The sequence below is a fragment of the Mixophyes fleayi genome, chromosome 3 (assembly GCF_038048845.1).
Source record: "Mixophyes fleayi isolate aMixFle1 chromosome 3, aMixFle1.hap1, whole genome shotgun sequence".
NCBI lineage: Eukaryota > Metazoa > Chordata > Amphibia > Anura > Limnodynastidae > Mixophyes > Mixophyes fleayi.
Window position 1 is genome coordinate 273,056,498 of NC_134404.1, and position 17,551 is coordinate 273,074,048.

A 17,551-nucleotide genomic window follows, 5' to 3' on the forward strand; every position below is an offset into this window, starting at 1 on the left:
TAGGGTCAATTTGATAGCAGCCAATTAACCTACTAGTATGTTTTTGGAATGTAGGAGGAAACGGGAGCACCCGGAGGAAACCCGGGAGAACATACAAACTCCACACAGATAAGCCATGGTCGGGAATTGAACTCATGACCCCAGTGCTGTGAGGCAGAAGTGCTAGCCACTTAGCCACCGTGCTGCCCATAAAATCAATTTATAGGTTCATAGCAGATGCTATTCATCTTTCAGACACATTGCAGTAATAGATTCCTGGTCATGTGAAAGAGAAGTTATTTTTCTCCTTATATTTATAGAACAACACTTGCTGGTAATTACTGGGGAAAAAAAGCATTTGCAAGAGCACAAGTCTCAAAGTTATTCACCTTATTGTTTGAAAAGGTAAAACTGCTCCGTTTTCTTTATCCTTTAACTTGGTCTTTCAAAAACAGAGTTAAGAATATTTCCAGCCACCAACAGAAGTTACCTACCTGACATTTCTATTTCTGTTGACAACATGGCCATAAATCTTACCCTCCAAGCTCGCTGCCTAGGTGTGATCCTTGACTCAGAACTATCCTTTGTTCTCCACAGCGACTCACATTGATTTAAATCATTTTGCATACATGTAAAAAACATTTCCAGAATATGCACATATCTTATACAAGATCCTGCAAAAATTCTAATTCATGCACTCATCATCTCCCGGCTTGATTATTGCAATACCCTCCTTACTGGTCCCGAAAAAACAGACTCTCATCCTTACAATCTATTTTGCACGCAACAGCTAAATTGATTTTCCTTGAAAACCGTTCTTCCTCTGCTGATCCATGCTGTTAGTCTGCATTGGTTGCCTGTTTTTTTACCAAATACAATATAAAATACTTCTACAAAGCTGCACATCCCCTAAATCTCTACATACTACATCTCTTCACTCATCTCACAATATCTCGAAACTCGACTGCTTTGTTCTGCAGAAGATCTGTGTCTCTTATCCACTCTGATCTAGGACATGCCCTACCCTAACTATAAATCTGCCATCAAATTTAAAATTTTCCTCCACCTCCAATGCAACATGGTTTTGCCTTACTTGTTTACTTTTGCTTAACTTTCCTATCATAAGTCACATGTGATGTTAACATTGGTCATGATAGTTGGGTTGTCGTACAGTATAGGCAGTGTCCGTTATTAATCTGCAAAAAGTGGTAATTTGCTTTTCAGCTCTCCTATGTCTAAGCCCTGATGTCTAAGCTGTGAGAGGTTCAATAACAACGGCAAAGATTAAAGGAGAAAGGGAACAACCTTGGCGTGTGCCATTTCTAATAATGAGCCTATAAAATAAAAAAGTATTTAAAAATAGAAAAGATTAGAATATAATAATTATATAGCCTTTATTTCGGATTTGCAACTGCTGCTGAATCTCACACAAACACACAGTTTTTTTTCTAAAAAAAATAGTTGTCACTACGCCACACAAGATTACTTTCACTAGAAAAACTTTCAAGTTTAAAAGAAAGACATCTGTTTTTTGGATTCTTCTGCTAATAGTCTGATAGCAAAAGCACTGTTTTTCTCGAAGAAATAAATATACTAGTCAGTTCAGAATGATATCTATCTCGTCTGTATATACAGTCTAGTACTATTATATATCGTACTTGCCTACTCTCCCGGAATTCCCGGGAGGCTCCAAATTTCAGGGATTCCTCCCGGACTCCCGGAAGAGTAGGCAAACCTTCTGTTTTTGCCGGAATTCACAGCATTGAATGGTGGGGGCGGTGCTTAATAATATCATTAAGCCCCGCCCTCACTATTCAATGCCGTGAATTTCAACATTTTATAGTGGGGGTGAGGCTATAGGGTGACGCAACAAATTCACCACTCCCCCTCCTACCCTCTGTCACATGACATACGGCATGTATGTTATATATATGCAATGCAATAACAATAACTGCTTTCCTATGTCCCTGGTTTATGAGCAGAACACCGTAGCTAACCTCCTCCCTACATGCTGTCTTTTCAAAAATGGCACTGAAGAAAACAAAGGAGAACTATAATAAATATATCTAATATATAAATGCTTAGTGGCGTCTGTCTGTCTGTGTGTGTGGAAAAAAAAACCCAAGTTGCAGCGCCACCTGCTGGGCGGAGTTATACACTGACCTACTAAATTCTTAGTGTGTGTGGGAAAATTTTTTCAAAAAGGGCTGAAATTTGGTAGGGCTCAAACTCATTTTCATGAGGTAATTTTACCTCATGAACACACATGTGTAGAGGTGTGCGTTAGTGTGTGTGTGTGTGGAAAAAACTATTTTCTCAGAAAGGGCTCATCCAATTGACCTGAAATTTTGTATACTGACATTATTTGACAAAAAAATTAGAATAGTCAAGTCAGTTAACTTCCATCATCCCCCCTTCCCCCCGTGGGAGGGGTAGTAAAGGCTAAATTTATGAGTTGAGGGGTCAAACTCATTTTCGTGAGGTAATTTTACCTCATGAACACACATTAAAAAGGCTGCTTGCGTCGGGAAGTAACGCTCTTCCCCTGAGGAGGCCTGGGCTAGGCCCAAATGCATGACAAGAACCTTTTTAAGACCTTAAGTAGCTTGATTTGACTAGAATGCATGAGTATCATGCACGGGTTAAACATATATATATATATATATATATATATATATATATATATATATATATATGAAAACAGGGATACTCTGCACTCTCCAAACACATAATTAATGCTGTACCAAGTACTGTTCTATATTAAAAACAGGGAATGTTAGTTCCACATATTGCAATATATGTTAAGCTGACCAACTCACGCCAAAGTCTTCCCATTCTGGTCAGTCCTAACATGATCAAATGCTATGCTATTTTATCTGGGCTTAAGGTTTACCTGCACACAGCTTTTAAAGGCAAGTCTTTCCCTAGCACTAGCAGCCATGGGAGACCTGGGACTCACCTGACACAAGTTGGAATTAATTAATGTAAAGAATGGGGTGCAAGAGTCATGGGACTTACATTGTATAAACAAAAACAGACATAGATCCTCTGCACTCACCATGTACAGACTGGGGTGCAAGAGGGGGTTGCCCACATTGTATAGACAAGAAAACAGGGATACTCTGCACTCTCCAAACACATAATTAATGCTGTACCAAGTACTGTTCTATATTAAAAACAGGGAATGTTAGTTCCACATATTGCAATATATGTTAAGCTGACCAACTCACGCCAAAGTCCATATATATATATATATACATTCTGTGGGTATTGAATCAAAGCCCTGGTTCTGATTCATCATCAGAAATAGGGGTCTATTTATTAACTAGAGAAAAGTCCTATCTTTAGCCTAAACCAGTGTTTTTGCTGTAGATATGACTTCTGCCTATCTACCAAATGATAAGACTAATATAACCGCTGTCAGACAGTATTGCCGGGTAGCTAAATGTCACTCATCTACTCTGAGTGATTTTCTATCACTGTGCTACTTATTAATAAATAGGGGACATAACCCCTTAAAATGTAGTCCAGTTGCTATATTAGAACCCCCTCTATTCTTGTCTCCACTAGGCTGGAACCATTTATTCTGCTGCTCACCACAGGTGTTGCAACCACATGTAAGGTTATTTTCAAATAGGAAGCACAGCGCAATTGACTGGAGGATTAATTTTGAAGTCTCAAAACAATTTTCTTGTGTCTATACAGAGACGGATTTTGACCTCACGGGGCCCTAGGCAAGATATTGGTTTGCCCCCCCTGAAACAATCCATAGCACTATATTTTTTTAGCATAGCAAATACACTTATAGTTAAGTAGAAGGGTAAGCTATGTGCCGCCGCACATCACGCTGCTCCTCCTGTATCACATATGGCCTCTCATTACTGTCCCTCTCATCACACTGTGCCCTCCTTTATCATTACACTGCATCACACTGTGGCCCCTCATTATTGTCCTTCTCATTACACTGTGCCCTCCTATATCATTACACTGCATCACACTGTGGCCCCTCATTATTGTCCTTCTCATTACACTGTGCCCTCCTATATCATTACACTGCATCACACTGTGGCCCCTCATTACTGTCCCTCTCATCACACTGTGCCCTCCTTTATCATTGCACTGCATCACACTGCGTCCCCTCATTACTGTCCCTCTCATCACAGTGCTCTCCTTTACCATTACACTGCATCACACTGCAGCCCCTCATTACTGTCCCTCTCATCACACTGTGCTCTGATATATCATTACACTGCATCACACTGCTGCCCCTCATTACTGTCCCTCTCATCACACTGTGCTCTCCTATATCATTACACTGCATCACACTGCTGCCCCTCATTACTGTCCCTCTCATCACACTGTGCTCTCCTATATCATTACAAAGCATCACACTGCGGCCCCTCATTACTGTCCCTCTCATCACACTGTGCCCTCTTTTATCATTAAACTGCATCACACTGTGGCCCCTCATTACTGTCCCTCTCATCACACTGTGCCCTCCTTTATCATTACACTACATCACACTGTGGTCCCTCATTACTGTCCCTCTCATCACACTGTGCCCTCCTTTATCATTACACTGCAACACACTGCGGGCCCTCATTACTGTCCCTCTCATCACACTGTGCCCTCCTTTATCATTACACTACATCACACTGTGGTCCCTCATTACTGTTCTTCTTATCACACTGTGCCCTCCTTTATCATTACACTGCAACACACTGCGGGCCCTCATTACTGTCCCTCTCATCACACTGTGCCCTCCTTTATCATTACACTACATCACACTGTGGTCCCTCATTACTGTCCCTCTCATCACACTGTGCTCTCCTATATCATTACACTGCATCACACTGCGGCCCCTCATTACTGTCCCTCTCATCACACTGTGCCCTCCTTTATCATTACACTACATCACACTGTGGTCCCTCATTACTGTCCCTCTTATCACACTGTGCCCTCCTTTATCATTACACTGCATCACCATGTGGCCCCTCATTACTGTCCCTCTCATCAGACTGTGCCCTTCTTTATCATTACACTGCATCACACTGTGGTCCCAGCAGTTAAAGAATAATGACCATGGACCCCATATTTTGTCAAAGGATCTAGCATTTTGAATTATAGCAGTCATATACTGCATACGATGAATATTAAGCTCAGTGGTCTAAGTGGAAATTTAGAAGTGGCGGTATGAAAAATGTAATGGGAATGTAAACAAGTGAATGGAATTTTATTATTTTACAGTGAAGGCAGTATGAGAAGTAGCGGTATGGCCTACTACCATATACACCCCACTTCCACCACTGCTTACCTTTCAATTCACACAAATTGTACTTTATCTTTAACTAAACTTTTTATCATAATTAACATGTGAAGAAACTACAGTTAAGGGTTAGCAAGCCCAGTAATAAAAAAACAGCAGTCTCCTATCACTACCACGTCACAGACCGTCCGCCACTACAGTTACTGACTGCAGCCCTCTACCTACAGAAACATGAAAAAGTGCTGGAATGTAAAAATCATGTTAATATGTCAGTCTTTTGCATTAATCCCATAGTGCAACATTTAAACAAGTCAGACCTCCTCATAATATAAATCCCACCAGATTCAGGATAGTTGGCAGACTGTCTGTCACACGCCGGACTCCCCCTGTGTCCCTCCCAGGCTGCCTAATTAGAACTGCACTATATCTAGACCTTCTGACCTAGACTCTGTGCTGGTTCTTTCAGTCAGTTCCTGACCCTGCACTGGAAACAGCTCCTGCATCTATTCCATGCTCCTGAGAAGTTCTACCCTGCGTTCCAGTATTCCGGATTCTCCAGGCTCCTACGCAGCAAATCTCACCTGCCAATCACTTCCAAGTGGCAACGCTACTTAAACCCTGCAAACCGCTTTCCAAGTGGCAACGCTGCAGAACAGTTCCTGCTAAATACCACTTCCAAGTGGCAACGCTACCTTAACCCCACAAACCGCGTGTAGTGAGTCAGTGAAGTCCGGCTGTAGTCTCTAGATTCCTCCTACGAACACCTGGATCTGTGTAAAAAGATATAGGGAATCCAACCCCGGGGTTTTAAGAAATTGTATATAAATGGTCTTTTGTCATTCAGGAACCAGGCACAATTCAAATAGTGCCTCTGATGAAACGATGTTCCAGTGCCGAGAAAAGCGTCAGGCCATTTTAATTGTGCCTTGTTCCTGAATGACAAGTGACCATTTATATACAGTTTTTTTAAAACCCTGGTGTTGGATTCCCTATTACACAGATCCATTTGTCCGTAGGAGGAATCTAGAGAGTACAGCCGGACTTCACTGACTCAGTACACAGGTTGGAGATAAGTTGAATTGCCATTTCTATTTCAAGGCTATTATTTCTCTGCAATACCATGTTTACTTAATCTCAAGTGGATATGCACACAGAGCTGTGTGGATTATGATCATAGCCAGTACATTGTTAACTGGTAATTCATTATCCATCTTTATCACGCTGGACATTGTGACTTTGCTGTGCTCTGAATCCTCATTGCACTGAATGCTAAAAATATTTGGACTGTGTCAATATTATTATTGCTAGTGGTCACTTTATTTCACCCATTTTTATTTATATGTGTATTCGTTTGCATTTATTATCTTATAATTATTTATGAAATTGTTATATATTGATTTTAAGTTTTTGCGCTATTTCTAATTTTTGTGTTCTTGTATTGTACTTAGCAGGTCCCAGAGCCTGCGCAAAAAGCTGCAACTTGATCAAGTGCTTTAGGTTCACTAGCGCCCTTGTATATTTTGTTTTGTGCCTGTGAGAAATGTTACATATTGGTGTACATGCTGCTGCTGTTTCTGCTTGTGAAGGCGAATGACCAACCCAGTCATATAATCTTTGGTTTGCCCACTGCCACCTGTCCACATATCTGTGGTTAAGTGTAGAGTGAGTAGAATGGCATTTTTCAGCCCAATTAGTACATTTTTACGAACGTTCTGGTACAGTTGAGGAATAGTTTTTCTTGAAAAATGGTGTTGCGATGGAATTTTGTAACAGGGACAGAAAACATCAATTAACTGCGAAAAAACAGCTGCGTTTATAGTGGATATTGGACGCAGATCTAACACTAGCATAGACACCATGGCGTCTGTGATCCGCTTTGCGACTGGGTGACTGCTGTCATACTTGCTAACTCTAGCAAAAGAATGCTTCACAGTTAATTGTTGTAAAGTACTAGTGGTCTTCTTCTTGGGCTGCTTATCAGAGGAAGATTCACCCCCAGCAGCAGCAGTGGGACTAACGTTCAAGAATTCTTCATAGGGATCAAGGATAGTGCAGGAGTTATCGAGCCTTACCAAGTTGGATGCAGGGCTACTGAGGATATTGATGAGGACAGTGTTGTGGGCATAGATTGCAGGCGTCGGGATGTAGGTGTGAGAAGGGTCCTAGCTGATGATGGGCTGCTTGTTGTTATTTTTTTACCATAACTTTCAGCTTTTCCCAACACCTTGCCATGAACTCGCGACAAATGGCGTAACATGGATGAGGTTCCAAGATGGTTAAGGTCCCTCCCTCGACTGACTGTGGCTTTATATACACTACAAATGGCTAGACAACTGTTGTCAGGATTTGGGTAGAAATAATTCCACACATAAGAAGTGGCTTTTTTGGTCTTATGTCCAGGCATGACAATGGCCTTCTTATCACGTGCCAGAACTGCTTCCACTGGTTCAGGACTTACACAAACAACCTCATCCTCATCAACATCCTCATTAGCGCCCTCGTCGGCTACACAAGTATGTCCATCATCCTCTTCCAGTTCCAAAGTGCCAACCTCAATTGGTGTATCACAGGCTACACTCGGGCTGTTCAGGCACACATCAGCAGAGATGCTGAAAGGGGCCTTCTTTATGGGTACACTATCAGAATGGTCACGATTACACATACCACTCGTGGATGGACTATCCTCAGGGTTTGGTGTAATTTCTGATTCTGGGCATACATTTTTCTCTAATGCCTTACTGTTTTCTTCTAGCTCAGCTTTCACACGTAACAGTAGTTGTGCACCACTTTTGAACTCCAAATTACATGGTCTTGGTTGGTCACCAAGAAGAAGCCTCAGTAAAATTTTTAGATCTCGCAATCATAGAGAAAGGCGAAGGCCTCATTCTTTCTTTGCCACTACATGTGTAGAATGGTATGTTGGCAATTTTTTTTTATTGGCAGTTAACTTTTCCTGGATTACAGGTCTTTTTCTCTTCAACACGGTAAAAGGGGTTTTTTTGTTTGGTTTTTTTTCCCTGACTTCAAAAGACTATGTACTTTTACATAGGCTTTACCAGATGACATACAGAGATAACTACCATCAGGACTGGTGGCAGTAGCTGCTTGCTGCTCCTGCTCATCTGTATACTGCTGTGAATCCATTTTGATAACATTGTACACTTTGTAGTGCAAATTCAGAAAAAAACAGTGCAATGACTTGTAAATTAGGATTTCAGCACTCAGAAATTCAGCTCTTTTATAAGGGTGTATATCAGACCCTACACTTTGTAATGCAAATTCAGAAAAATACAGTGCAATGACTGGTATATTAGGATTTCAGCACTCAGAATTTCATCTCTTTTATAAGGGTGTATATCAGACCCTACACTTTGTAATGCAAATTCAGAAAAATACAGTGCAATGACTGGTATATTAGGATTTCAGCACTCAGAAATTCAGCTCTTTTATTAGTGTGTATATTAGACCCTACACTTTGTAATGCAAATTCAGAAAAATACAGTGCAATGACTGATATATTAGGATTTCAGCACTGATAAATTCAGCTCTTTTATAAGGGTGTATATTAGACCCTACACTTTGTAGTGCAAATTCAGAAAAATACAGTGCAATGACTGGTATATTAGGATTTCAGCACTCGGAATTTCAGCTCTTTTATAAGGGTGTATATCAGACCCTACACTTTATAGTGCAAATTCAGAAAAATACAGTGCAATGACTGGTATATTAGGATTTCAGCACTCAGAATTTCATCTCTTTTATAAGGGTGTATATCAGACCCTACACTTTGTAATGCAAATTCAGAAAAATACAGTGCAATGACTGGTATATTAGGATTTCAGCACTCAGAATTTCATCTCTTTTATAAGGGTGTATATCAGACCCTACACTTTGTAATGCAAATTCAGAAAAATACAGTGCAATGACTGGTATATTAGGATTTCAGCACTCAGAAATTTAGCTCTTTTATAAGGGTGTATATTAGACCCTACACTTTGTAGTGCAAATTCAGAAAAATACAGTGCAATGACTGGTATATTAGGATTTCAGCACTCGGAATTTCAGCTCTTTTATAAGGGTGTATATCAGACCCTACACTTTATAGTGCAAATTCAGAAAAATACAGTGCAATGACTGGTATATTAGGATTTCAGCACTCAGAATTTCATCTCTTTTATAAGGGTGTATATCAGACCCTACACTTTGTAATGCAAATTCAGAAAAATACAGTGCAATGACTGGTATATTAGGATTTCAGCACTCAGAAATTTAGCTCTTTTATTAGGGTGTATATTAGACCCTACACTTTGTAGTGCAAATTCAGAAAAATACAGTGCGATGACTGGTATATTAGGATTTCAGCACTGAGAAATTCAGCTCTTTTATAAGGGTGTATATCAGACCCTACACTTTGTAGTGCAAATTCAGAAAAAAACAGTGCAATGACTGGTATATTAGGATTTCAGCACTCAGAAATAAAGCTATTTTATAAGACCCTACACTTTGTAATGCAAATTCAGAAAAATACAGTGCAATGACTGGTATATTTACTATATTAGGATTTCAGTAATGGAGCTTTCTCTAACACTGCTACCACCCTCCTATTTCTATTCTATCACTTTGCCTGCTCTATACTCTGACCTAATCCTTCTCTGTCCCTCTCTCAAATGGCGCTAGATCGCCGTGGAGGCGGTTTTTATTGATTCCAAAACTCGCGAGATCCGACGACGTTACAATGACATTTTGCCTCGTTTTGGAATCCGAATAGGCGCGAGAGTACCGAGCATTGTGAGTATGCGCCCATGTACAATATACAACGCTTTGTAAAGTACATTGTACATAGGCGCATACTTACATTATCCCATTAACAGCAGCGCTAACTGTGTCGCGGATCTAAGTGACATCATCAATTCGCGCCGGCTTCTTCATTCATCGTGATTGGTTCCAGTCGGTTCCCACATCAGTCGTCATGGAGCCTCGTTGGGAAGGAGCCCTTTGGTGTCAAGATGTCGGTGTAAGTGTTGTCGCGTTAGTCACCGTCGATATGCTGACTACTACCGAAATTAAGACCCCCCTTCCCTCACACATTATATTGACATGCTCTCCCTTCACTCACACATTATAATGAAATTCTCCACATACACATAAACACAGTATTGCCCTCGCACACACACACACGCTGTATTGACATCTCACACACAATCTTGACAGCACACACATGATGTATGGACAGCACGCACACATACTATATTGACATCTCACACACACTATATTGACATCTCACACCACTTACCTTGTTCCGTCGGCGTGCACTGATCTTCATACATGGGACGGCACCTGTCACGTGGTGCGCGTCCCATGTGATACCGGGTCATATGACTGGCCACACAAGGGAAGGCAGGGGAGAGGGACAGAGGACGCGGATCCAATGATGGAAGGTGACTGGTCCCAGGGGAGAGACCAGCCACAAAGAGATAGACTTACTCGCCCATAACAGGCCCTTTTTGTGTCTGGCCCCGGGGGCATCTGCCCCCCTGCCCCCAGCCAAGCCCGCCCCTGTCTGTGTATATTGTGAGCTTCAAAAAAAAAAATCACACAAGTTTCTGAATACTCTGGAATGCAAATCATATTGTTGGTAGATTGTAATCAAAAGGATTTTTGATCTTTTGTAAACTGGATACATTTGGCCATGAATACTAAACTTCCAGTTGATCCAAATACATGTAAAACAAGTCTTTATTAATATAATTAAACTCCATTTAACGTGAAGAAAACAGATCTACTAAAGTATCTAAAATGAACAGTATTTTGAATAGTTTATCTTCTCTCCCAGGTTTGTTCCTGCAAGGGACTCTTCAAACTTTGCATCAATTTCTTTACTCTGTTCTTCAGTAAAAAGACTCTTCCAGTCCCCGATTTCACCTTTATAAATAATTATAAGTCAAAAAAAGTTAACATTAAAACAGTATATAAGCTGCTCAATATTATAAACTACAACAGTGTTTTACTTTGTAAACTTGTTACAAAAATTAGTAATCTTATTGTCTTAAAGATTTCTATTGCAATTTTGACATTGGTTTTTCACTCAGATAAAAAAAATATCCATCAAATGCGTATAAGGCAGTGGTTCCCAAACTTTTGCAGTTTGCGGCACCCTTAGAGTCTCCAAATTTTTTCAAGGCACCCCTCCAAAATAATTATTGAGCAGTCCTGTTTTAGAAGTAGTTGGGTCAAAAAATTGTAGTAAGTATTTAGGTCAGGACAGAAATACTTATTTAGTTGTATGCAAAAATGCCCCTTCTGCATCCAGACACTCTGCCCTCAGTCATGCTGCCCCCCTCTGCTGCCCTTCTCACGCTGTGTCCCCCTCCACTGCCCCTCTCACACTGTGTCCCCCTCCACTGCCCCTCTCACGATGTCCACCCTCCTCTGCCCTCTCTCACGCTGTGTCCCCCTCCGCTGCCCCTCTCACGCTGTGTCCCCCTCCACTGCCCTCTCTCACGCTGTGTCCCCCACCACTGCCCCTCTCACGCTGTGTCCCCCTCCACTGCCCCTCTCACGCTGTGTCCCCCTCCACTGCCCCTTTCACGCTGTGTCCTCCTCCACTGTCCCTCTCACGCTGTGTCCCCCTCCACTGTCCCTCTCACGCTGTGTCACACTCATCTGCCCCTCTCACGCTGTGTCCCCCTCCACTGTCCCTCTCACGCTGTGTCCTCCTCCACTGTCCCTCTCACGCTGTGTCCTCATCCACTGCCCTCTCTCACGCTGTGACCCCCTCCACTGTCCCTCTCACGCTGTGTCCTCCTCCACTGCCCCTCTCACACTGTGTCCCCCTCCACTGTCCCTCTCACGCTGTTTCCCCCTCCACTGTCCCTCTCACGATGTGTCACACTCATCTGCCCCGCTGTCACACTCCTCTGCCCGCTGTCACACTCCTCTGTTTTTGGTATTCATTTTGTATGTTGTTAATCTATTATTTTGAAATTCAAAAGTCATTGTTTAAATAGTCCCAACAAACTAGAGATAAGCACTGGGTGGAACCTGTACTACCTCCTCTCCAAATTGTATTGAATACATTTAGTTTACAGCACTAATGGAAATAAATCGCTTATTACTTATGGGGAAATGGAGACAGGGTACAAGTGGTTTTTACCTTTTTGTGTCACACTACCTATTTCATGAACATTAATACAAAATATTTTTTCTAAATACTTTTTAAGTTTGTTTTCTTACACAATATAATAATTAAAAGTTCCTAATTAATGACTCACTGAGAATTGTTTAACTTTGTATTATGATTGTTCTTTATTTGTTATGGAGACCCTCAACGCTTACTATACATAGTCCAGCTCTCTGTCCAGATCAGCTAGCTAGCCCAACGTTGATCTCCCTCAACAATGAAACAAGCAGGGTTTTATAACTGACACTCCTCCCACAGGCCTAGCTTGATGGACAGGTGACACACCCACCTTCTCTTTAAAAGGAAACGCCCATCCCTGGCTCTGTTTAGACTATCAGACCCACCCTGTCTGTTTGCTGAGAGGAAACAGCTTTTAAATCATGTAAGTAAACCAATTTTAAACTACACATACGTTTTTTACCTGGTTTAATCTCCACCTAGGTACATAACTGTGCCAATGTTTTACTCTACTTCCCTGCTTTCTCTGCATATTGCCAGCTAAATGCCGCCTTTTGTTACATATCCCTCCCCCTAGCGTCTCAAAGTAGGGGGACGCGGACTTCGCGAGGAGCGCATATTTTCGTGACAACGCATCTGCATTTTTGTGTAGAATCCCAGGCCTATGTTCTACTGAGAACTTGAAAGGCTGTAGTGCCAAGAACCAGCGGGTTACCTTGGCATTTACCTCCCGGTTGTTCTGCATCCATCTCAATGGTGCATGGTCTGTTATTAGGATGAACTCTCTGCTTAGGAGATAATAGCACAGAGCTTCTGTAGGCCATTTTATGGCGAGACATTCTTTCGCCACAGTGGCATATTTTTGTTCCCTTGGAAGCAACTTACGACTTAGGTACAGGACAGGATTTTCTACTCCATTCTTCTCCTGTGACAAGACTGCACCTAAGCCAACACCAGAAGCATCAGTTTGGAGGAAGAACCTCCAGGTAAAATCTGGTGCTTGTAGAACTGGAGAGGAACAAAGAGCTAACCGAAACTCAGACCAGGCGGTTTCTGCAGAGTCAGACCAGGTTAGTCTATCTGGACAACTTTTTTTTAACATGTCCGTAAGTGGAGCAGCTCCAGTGGCGAAGTGGCTTACAAACCGCCTGTAGTAACCTACTAAGCCTAAAAAGGTTCTTAACTGTGACTTTTTCTCTGGTCTTGTCCAATTTTTGACTGCCTCCACTTTGTCTAGCTGGGGTTTTACATGCCCTCGACCAACAATGTACCCCAAATATTTGGCTTCTCTCATGGCTATGGCACATTTCTCTGGGTTAGCTGTTAACCCTGCGGACCGTAATGAAACTAAGACCGCCTCAACTTTGGGTAAATGTGATCCCCAGTCTGGGGTATAAATCACTATATCATCCAAGTAAGCAGCTGCATAAGCTGTGTGAGGTCGTAGCAATTTATTCATAGCCCTTTCTAAGGTGGCAGGTGCCCCATGCAACCCAAAGGGTAGGACTTTATATTGATAGAGACCATCAGGGGTGGAAAATGCAGTCTTTGGCTTGGCCGTGGAAGTCAGGGGAACTTGCCAATAACCCTTTGTTAGATCAAGGGTTGTTAAATAATTGCTACCAGCAAGATTTTCCACTAGTTCATCCACACGTGGCATCGGATAGGCATCAAACTGCGACATACTGTTTAGGCGCCTAAAGTCATTGCAGAAGCTAATTGTCCCATTGGGTTTCGGGACAAGCACAATGGGACTATTCCATTCACTAGTGGACTCTTCAATTACATCTAACTGGAGCATCTACTCAACCTCCTTTCTCACGTCCACCCATCTGGCTTCTGGAATACGATATGGCTTCTGCTTGACAATGACTCCTGGCACAGTGACAATGTCGTGTTCGATTAAGGTAGTGCGCCCAGGAATGGAAGAGAAGACATCCCTGTTCTGGCGAATCATTTCTTCAGTCTGTTGTCTCTGCTGAATGGACAAGGCTGGCTCTATGGGCACTTCAGACTTTTCAATGGCAGTACTCACTACCTGAGGAGAGGTCTCCTCATCATGCCAGGGTTTAAGGAGGTTCACATGATATATTTGCTCCTCCCTTCTCCTACTTAACTGGTGGACTCTATAATTGACAGGACCAACAGCCTCTAGAACTTCATATGGACCCTGCCAATGGGCGAAAAGTTTGCTTTCCTGGGTAGGAACCAGGTCTAGGACCTTGTCCCCAGGCTTGAAAGATCGAACAACAGCACTTTTGTCATAACTTTTCTTCTGTCGTTCCTGAGCCTCTTTTACATGTTGCTGCACAATGGGCCCTATCTTTCCTAGCCTCTCATACATTTGGGACACAAATTGTACCAGATTTGGCTCCCTGGGACCTTGCTGCTCCTACCCTTCTTTTAACATATCCAAGATACCCCTGGGCTGTCTCCCAAACAATAACTCAAAGGGACTAAACCCTGTTGAAGCTTGAGGTACCTCATGGATGGCAAACATCAAATAGGGAATAAGAGTGTCCCAATCTTTTTTCTCTTGAGCCACTGCTTTCCTGAGCATGTGCTTTAATGTGCGGTTAAAGCGTTCCACCAAGCCATCTGTTTGTGGATGGTATACAGAGGTGTGAAGTGCCGTAACCCCTAGCAACTGGCACATGCCCTTCATTAGTTTAGACATGAATGGAGTACCCTGGTCTGTGAGAATTTCTTTGGGTATTCCCAAGCGTGTAAACATCAATACAAGTTCTTTAGCTATGGTGCTGGACTTTATGTTTCATAGGGAAATTGCCTCTGGATACCTGATTGCATAGTCAAGCACCACTAGTATATATTGGTGCCCACGTGCGGATTTTTCCAGGGGCCCCACAAGGTCCATAGCTATCCGTTCAAAGGGAACTTGTACTATTGGTATTGGAATGAGAGGTGCCCTGTACATGGGTTTGGGACAGGTTCTCTGACAAATGGGACAGGACCGGCAATACCAGTCCGTATCCTCACTGACAGGCGGAGTGGGCTCATCTGCGACATCACTGACCAATGCTAGTTTGGACTGTCCATGTTTCCCCACAGTTGGATGCTTTTGTGGAACTCCTGCTGTGACTCCTTGGATGGCATTCCGGTTTGGCGGTTCCCAAAGATCGATGTCCAGATGTTGTGGATTCTTAGGCGGTTCCTTTAAGACCGGGCTTCCGACCGTTGCATCAGTTGCCGGATGTCCGGCCGGATCCGCTCACCGAGGACATCATTAAACAGTGGGAAGCCTCGCCCCAAAATGAGTGGATATGGGAGTTTAGGTGCTATGGCAGCTACCCAGGGCCGGTGCTAGGGTTCTCAGCTCTCAGCGCCCTAGGCAAAATTTCAAAATAATGTGACTCAGTGACTGTCGGGGCGTGATGATGACGTCACTCCCGACAATCACTGATGGAAGAGGAGATAGCGCATCTCAGCGTTAGGGGAGGGGACGGTAATCGATGACCCCACCCCCGCCATGGATCAAATCGTGCACATCTATAAAGCTGTGCGGCGGCCGGTGAGTTTAACTTCCATGGCCGCCGGACAGCTTTATAGGTGTGCACGATTTCAGGGGCGCCCTCCAGAGCCCGGCGCCCTAGGCAGCTGCCTAACCTTGCCTAATGGGAGTGCCGGGCCTGCAGCTACCACCATAACAGTTTTGTCTTTGAGTGTGACTGGTAGTATTGTTCTTTCATACTCCTCTGTTGTGCCATGTACGCAAAGAACTTTCACTTTGGGCAACCGAGAAGTTATGGTTTCGGGTAAAGCAGAGCTAGAAACCAATGAGAGTTCACTCCCCGAGTCAACCAAGGCCAGAACAAGGTTTTGGTTGATTAGCACAGTCATTTGGAACAAACAAGGACTTCCTGATGTGGGACTCATGGTAAAACATCTTGAAAATGCAGGTCCAATATGTGCTACAGAACAGTCCATGGGTTCCTGTAGTTTAGGACACTCTGCCTTACAGTGGCCTGGCTCACCACATTCAAAACACTTCGGATTAGACAGCTTTGCACCTGGCCCTCTGTCCGTAGCAGTTTTGCCATTGGGCCCTGTGGCAAGGATTGTCAAACCTGGCTTTTGGCGTGGCAGCTGCTTTGGCACAAATGCAGGTTCTTTAGTCATTTGCTGTAGCGCACAAAACCTTTCTACCACGGTGGCAAGCTCTTCATAAGTTTGTGGGTCTGATTGCAGAACCCACCTTTGCAAATCGCGGTTCAGCCCCCGGATGCAGTGATCTATCGCCAGAACTTCAATAATCTGAGAAGGCGAATTCTCCTCAGGCTGCAGCCATTTCTCTAAAATTTTAGAAAGCTCAGCCACTTGCGCTCTGACCGGTTTTTCTTTATCATAGCGCCATTGGTGAAAGAGCTGGGCTCGGCCTGGCCCGGAAACTCTAATGCGAGCCAATATCTCAGACTTTAGACACTGGTAATCAGAGGCCCGTTCCTCATCTAGATCCATATAAGCTCGCTGAGCTTCACCAGTCAGATATGGTGCCAGTCTCTCAGCCCAATCTTTAGGAGGCCATTTTGCCCTTTTTGCAAGTCTCTCGAAAGACACCAGATATGCTTCTACGTCATCAGCTGGTGACATTTTCTGGAGAACAGGACCAGGTGGTTCATTTCTGTCGTGCCTCATCTGGCTTAACTCTTCTCTTAAGAGCCTTGTGTTTTCCACCTGTGCATCGGCGACTTGTAGCATCTGAGCTTACTGCTGTTGCTGCGCAGCGGCCACATTCACGAGGGTTCTCAGTACTTCCTCCATGTTGACGTCTGCGGGGTTGGGTAGCGGAAACTTGCTTCCCGGAGCGTTCCACTCCTGACACCACTTGTGGCAAGAGCCCGCTACTGCAGAAGCACACGCGTACAACTTCTTCCTTTTTATGGTTCTTTATTGTCAGGATGGTAATAATGTTTTGACACCGTATACTTGCACAGCAATTATGGAGACCCTCAACACTTACTATACATAGTCCAGCTCTCTGTCCAGATCAGCCAGCTAGCCCAGCAATGATCTCCCTGAACAATGAAACAAGCAGGGTTTTATACCTGACACTCCTCCCACAGGTCTAGCTTGATGGACAGGTGACACACCCACCTTCTCTTTAAAAGGAAACGCCCATCCCTGGCTCTGTTTAGACTATCAGACCCACC

The 17,551-nt window shown here is 43.2% G+C and overlaps 1 protein-coding gene across 1 annotated transcript in view; it reads right to left on the minus strand.

Annotated features, from left to right (window-relative positions):
* Window positions 1-10,933: 10,933 nt before the first annotated feature.
* The window catches only part of LOC142144573 (sulfotransferase 6B1-like), a 74,525-nt gene continuing 67,907 nt past the window's right edge, over window positions 10,934-17,551 (minus strand). Inside the window, exon 8 of the mRNA XM_075203603.1 lies at window positions 10,934-11,167. Within this exon, the coding sequence (XP_075059704.1) occupies window positions 11,037-11,167 (131 nt within the window). The 3' untranslated portion in view covers window positions 10,934-11,036. The remainder of the gene's footprint in view (window positions 11,168-17,551) is intronic.